The 6,208-nt window shown below is 24.4% G+C and overlaps 2 protein-coding genes across 2 annotated transcripts in view; both read right to left on the bottom strand.

The window, feature by feature from the left end:
* The window catches only part of LOC112591248 (asparagine-rich protein), a 4,026-nt gene extending 2,644 nt beyond the window's left edge, over window positions 1–1,382 (bottom strand). Inside the window, 2 exon segments of the mRNA XM_025335005.1 lie at window positions 1–679; window positions 1,293–1,382. The exon segment at window positions 1–679 is cut by the window's left edge and continues 5 nt beyond it. Of these exon segments, the coding sequence (XP_025190790.1) occupies window positions 1–679; window positions 1,293–1,349 (736 nt within the window). The 5' untranslated portion in view covers window positions 1,350–1,382.
* A 3,806-nt stretch (window positions 1,383–5,188) lies between these two features.
* The window catches only part of LOC112591177 (clumping factor B-like), a 6,147-nt gene continuing 5,127 nt past the window's right edge, over window positions 5,189–6,208 (bottom strand). The window contains exon 2 of the mRNA XM_025334900.1: window positions 5,189–6,118. Within this exon, the coding sequence (XP_025190685.1) occupies window positions 5,480–6,118 (639 nt within the window). The 3' untranslated portion in view covers window positions 5,189–5,479. The remainder of the gene's footprint in view (window positions 6,119–6,208) is intronic.

Below are 6,208 nucleotides of genomic sequence, written 5' to 3'. Positions count from 1 at the left end.
GTTGATTATCAGACGAATCACTAAATGTACCTGTAGATGTAGCAGTTGCTTGCAAATTTAATGATGCAATTGATTGTTGTATTAGTAACTGATCATCTACATCTTCGTTAGTTTCTTCTTGATTAGGTTGATTAGAGTTCCCGGAATTTTGATTTTCTGTATACTGTATATATTTATAATAATTTGATAATTGATAATTATCCATTAAACCATTATCAATGAATTGAATATTTACATTAGCGTCATTATCTTCTCCACTTACCGTATCTGTTAAATCACTGTTGGAAGTAATTTGAATATTTTTTGGAGTGGAATCTATTGATCCAGCAGTATCTCCTTCAATGTTTGCTTGTGTATTTAATATTTGAAGAAAACCATTGGATTCGTTATCATTAGTTATTGGAACTTCTTTATTACTGAACATAGTAATTTTTGATTTTTTATCCACACTTATTACAGTGTTTAAATCAGTTGGTTCAGTATTATTAAGATCTAATTCACTGATAGAATACATTTGTTGTGCAAATCCAGTGCTTATATTTGTAGTGATAGGATAATTTTGATTATTTTCAGTTGTAGCTGATTGGATGTTTTTTTTAAATTCATATTCTGTAATTTGTTCATTTGATAGAGGCGAGGATAATTCATTATTATTCGTAATTTGTTGTGAATGTGTTCGCTACAATCAATATTAAAATTATTTTTTAGATAATATTATGAAAGTTTTTAAAAATTCAAGCATAATTCTAACATGTAAATAGTTTTTATAACGTTGATATTACATTTAATATCTATTTGTTTAATTTGATAAAATCATTATTTACCTATTATTTATTTTTTTCAGTCATATTTCTCTTTTTATTATTTTATTTATGATTTCAGAACTATAAAATATCTCCTTAGTTATCGAGAGTTTGATTTCTAAAAATGTGCTGAAATTTTTTTACAATAATATAGAATAAATAATACATTTAATTATATTATACATGTTTTTAATTTTTAAACATTTAGTATAGAGATTTGTTAAATTTAAAACTATTGTCTATCTCATTAAAAGATACTATAAAAATCAATATGTTTATTTTGTAACTATGAAATATGTTTTTTATATTAAATTGTTATTATTTAAATCTTAAACTTAAATAAAGCTGATATAAAAAATAAATTTAACTTATCTTAGGTATTTTTTTCTCTACTACGTAATTGAAATAATTTTAAACACAAATAGTATATTTAAAAAAAAAATAATAATTTACATGTTTATTTTAAATAATCAAAATTGTATAACTTACTACTGCATCAACAAATGTTAGTATACTAACTATATATTTATATGAAATTAATATCATTCTATAATATTACACAATTTCACAATACTTCAGTACGAAATATTTTGCACATATAAAATGTTTTAACAACTGATACATTCAAATTATTATTTATTAAATTATTTTTATCTATTGTTATTTTGTTCCATCAATTATATAAAGTAAAAAATAAATAATTTAAATACACAATAATATGATATGTTAATCTCGTGAAATTAAACAATTTAATATATTTACAGTATTTTTGTTAGTTTAAATAAACCGTAATTTACATCATTTAAAACATATGTTCAAATAAATGTACACGATTATTAATTATACAGATTTATTGTATTTTTAACGTGTTACCTATAGGCTTATTACAAATAAACTAAAAAAAATATTTAACTAAATACTTAGGAAATTCTATAATTTTAACCATTTTATCAATTGAATAATATTCATATATAATTAATAACTGATACACACAAATTGTTATTAATTAAACTATTTTTATTTCTATTGTTATTTTGTTATAATAAGCCTACAATAGTTATTTTCATGATATATAACTAATTCGTTTAATTTTTACAAAAAATAAAACTTTAAAGTCGTACTAATTAATTTTTGAATATTATTCAATACTGAAAGCGTGTTATAACAAAGTGTTGCGTGCCAATATCAGATCCAAGTTCAGAGTGTTATTTTAAATGAAAATTACAACTTGTAAAAACAATAATGTGTTTATTACGTATAAATAAAGTTCATGTAACTGATACAAAAAGTGGCTGATTGTCGTGAAGGTGCTCAGGTCTCTGTGGCTCTGGTACATCTGCCATTGTTGATCTCCTGGTTCCCTTATATATAAAAAAGCTTCTTGTTATTGTAGTCCATAGCCTTGAATCCTCGGAGTGGTTTTGATACTTGTTTTTGGTAAAAACAATCTCCAGGATGCAATTTGATTCTAATTGCCAACACGTACCAATGCAATGTTTTGTTGCATACGAGTAACCTAAATAATGCATTTCACTCGATCTCGGCACGCGTAATGCACTATTGCGATGTTTATTATGATGTTGTTGAGAATTAGATAATTACACCAGAAAATGCATTCTAATCCTAATGCAACGAGATTCTTAATAATATGTATCTACTATCTTGTGTCATGATCATTAATAATATGTTTAACTCCCCGACACGTTTCATGGTCATGCTAATACTTATATTAGCAATATTATATATTATGTCATATATACTTATATTTAACAATATATCTCGTAGCCCATAACAAAAACAACTTTTGGGAAGTCGAATTATATATAATTACGCTTTGTGAAATTTATAAATTACAAATACTAGTATAATACACATTTAGTTATTCGATGTAAAAACAAAATTAAGAATTTTAAAAAATCAAAATTATTTAAAAGGTATTTAATATGATTATGTAACTATTCTTGAAATCGAAAAATTAGTAGTACCATCTGGAAGTAATTTTATTGTATACAATGAACAATTACATTTATGCATTGCAACAGTCATAAAAAACTCAACTCTTAACATTTCTTGAGGTTAATTAATGAATATTATTGGTTTGCAAAATTCTAAGCATTTTATATTTAAGAAGCCGAGAGTGGGCAGTTTATTAATAAATATTTTTTAAATATTTATATCGTTTTTTCAAAAAAATTTACCTCACAAAAAAAAAATCACACTTAAATAATTTAAGGAACTGATGCAAATTAAATTGCATAAAGTTGTATAGTAATAAATGTTCCTCTATGCCCATATTTTTAATAAAAAATCTAATATTTGATTTAATTATAGTTTATGTAATTCTTCTATTCAGCATATAACTAATATCCAGTGACTTTTCGATTCAAAATTAATATTTAATGACCATACTTCTAAAACTATAAATAAAACATCACCAAAAAATAGGCTTTTTAAAACATTGTTATTCTAAATTTACAATTTTATTGTTTTAAATGTTATAAACAATTGAAATATACTACTATTATTTAGGCTAATAGCTTCATAATTCTAACTCAAAATATATCTATACAAAAATATTTTTAAATATTTTATCCTTTAAATGTTGATTTAACAACTCCTAATATGAGATCCAATATGAAATTTTATATTTAATATTTATATAATCATTTATTTTATGTCTTATAATATATTCAACTGAAAACTGTTATAAAATGTTTATATTGTAAATGTAGCTTTCCATGTAAAAAATATTGTATTAACGTAGAATAAAAAAAAAAAAAACATAAAATTAAAATATGCTAAAACAAGGACTAAGTCTTGAATAGTAGAGCCAGATCTGGGGAATTCTTCCCTATACTTATAAATTCTGGAGAATATAGCTGCCTGCCGGATATAAATATTAAATTTACGCTATTAACTTCTTCGTGTTCTTCGGAGGGCCTTGAAGGTTGTGTTTGAGAACTTGATAAAGTAAACCGCAGTATAAAATTGATATATAAACAATAATATAATATTAAGTATATTATAATCACGCACCTTGCCATATTGCAGCTGTATATATATTTTTCTATAGTTTAATGACTAATGAGGTAACACAAATTATAACAACTCTAAGCACAAGAATCTAAATAAATCAACATTGATATACCTCGTTAAAAAAGAGGCGCAGAAGTCGCTCCAAGATCTGGTTTTTCTGATATGGCTGATGCGCATACACTGGTGAAAAATGATACAGTCATGCTAACCAGTGTGGCTAACGGCTTCATCAAAGGTCTCTGCGTTTCCAAGAAACTAGATTTTTCCCTAGCGGCTGAGACATAATTCGGCCATTCCGTAACTATGGTAGTAAACGAGAAAATCGCGCATCTTGCTTTCCGATTTCACAAAAATGTGCCAGTTTCAATGTGACCTTAAAATGTGAATCGTCCTTTTATTAAAGGTAAATTATTTATGTTGAAAATACTCGCTATCTTTAAGTAAGAACCTGTTCATTATTTATTAATTATGTTAAAACTGATATACAATGATATGAATACATATCATTTCACTGTATAAGACTTGATAAAATACTTGTATATACAGATGAAAAGACGAACATAACTCATTTAACAAATAAATACATAAAAACATTCAAAACATACATGACCCATAGATTTAACGTTAATATTTAACTATTATACGAATTAATAAAATAACATAAAATAAAAATGTGGAATAAGTAAAGATAAAACAAACCAATACTAATTTTTTCAAAATTTTAGTTTATTATATTATTAACAAAAATATATATTGAACCAAAATTTACTATATATGCATTAAAATAAATATAAACTACAATTTTAAAATTATCCCTATTTATTTTATTCAACGTCAAGCAATAAAAAGAATTTACAAAATCAAATACATAGTATAATAATTAAATACATTTATTAATTCAATTGTTTTTAAAAATATACATTTAATTTGAATAAAAATTTATAAATAATTTTGATAATTGAAATGTAATAACTATAACAGTAAAAAAAAAAACTATCTATTTATTATAATAAGAATAGAAAAAAAAATAAATAAATTGTAAGTTTATAAAATTAAAATATATAAAATAAGTAGGTAAGAAAACGAGAAAGAAAAATACCAAAAGTTCCATTAAATATGATGTGAAAAGACAAACTTAAGTTACACAGACAAAACTCATAATGAAAAAAGAAAAATATATAAATGTAAATATATATATAAATATATAAATCAAAATAATTTAGTTAAAGAAAGTAAAAAAAGAAAAACGAATATAATATAAAGTGCTATTAAAATTAAGAAATAAAATAAAAAAAAAAAAAAAATTGAAATCAAAATTTATAACATGATATTATATTCATGTTGAATAGGAATGAATTTGTATTGTGATTTCATAACTAAAATCTGTTGACCTATTCACATGAGAAAAAACAGAAAAATTGGTAAATGTATCAACTTAATTAATTTCAATATAAATGATATCATTATCTATGGTGGATATTATGTTTAGAGTAACAAAGTCATTAGGCTCAAGGCCATTTGATAATAACATTGATTTAAAAGTACTCATTTGTGAAATAATTTGATGAGTATTGCCTGCTAATGTAACGTCTTAAAAAAAACCAGATGATTATGTTGAGATGCAACTCAATTAATTTCAACTAGTTCATTCTCAAATTTATACCAGACGTTATGTCTGCATTATCAAATTCATCTGACGCTTGATCGGTTTTAATTTTCGTTGACTTAAATGACTTCGATACTACCGTACTTTGATAAACATTCTCGTCTGAGTTATCTACTTCAAAAGAGCCAAATGGTTTTGGTGATATATCATCTCCATTGATTATAAATAATTGATTATCGACATTTGTTTTTGACATTATATCTGTATTATCATTTTCATCCGATCCAAGTTCGGCTTTAATTGTCGTTGACTTATATGAATTAGATTCTACCAAGCTTTGATAAGTTTTCTCTTCTGAGGAATCATTGTCTAAATAGCCAAGTGATTTTGAAGAGATTTTATCTCCATTCATTATAACTATATTATCATCGCCTTTTGTTTTTGACATTATATCAGTATCATCATTTTCGTCCGAATCTACATCTGTTTTAATTATCGTTGACTTATATGATTTAGATTCTACCGTGCTTTGATAAGTTTTCTCGTCTGAGGAATCTATTGCAGGAGAGCCAGGTGACTTAGGTAAGCTTTTATCTCCATTCATTATAACTAATTTTTTATCGCCTTTTGTTTTTGACATTAAATCAGTGTTATCATTTTCGTCCGAATCTACATCTGAATTCGCTGGCTCTCTGCAATAGATTCTCCAGACGAGAAAACTTATCAAAGCCGGTAGAATCTACATATAAGTCAACGATAATTA

This window comes from Melanaphis sacchari, unplaced genomic scaffold (genome assembly GCF_002803265.2).
Source record: "Melanaphis sacchari strain LSU unplaced genomic scaffold, SCAv2.0 Contig12_pilon_pilon, whole genome shotgun sequence".
Lineage (NCBI taxonomy): Eukaryota > Metazoa > Arthropoda > Insecta > Hemiptera > Aphididae > Melanaphis > Melanaphis sacchari.
The sequence above is the reverse complement of the archived record's forward strand: the minus strand, read 5'-3'. Positions and strand labels throughout refer to the sequence as shown.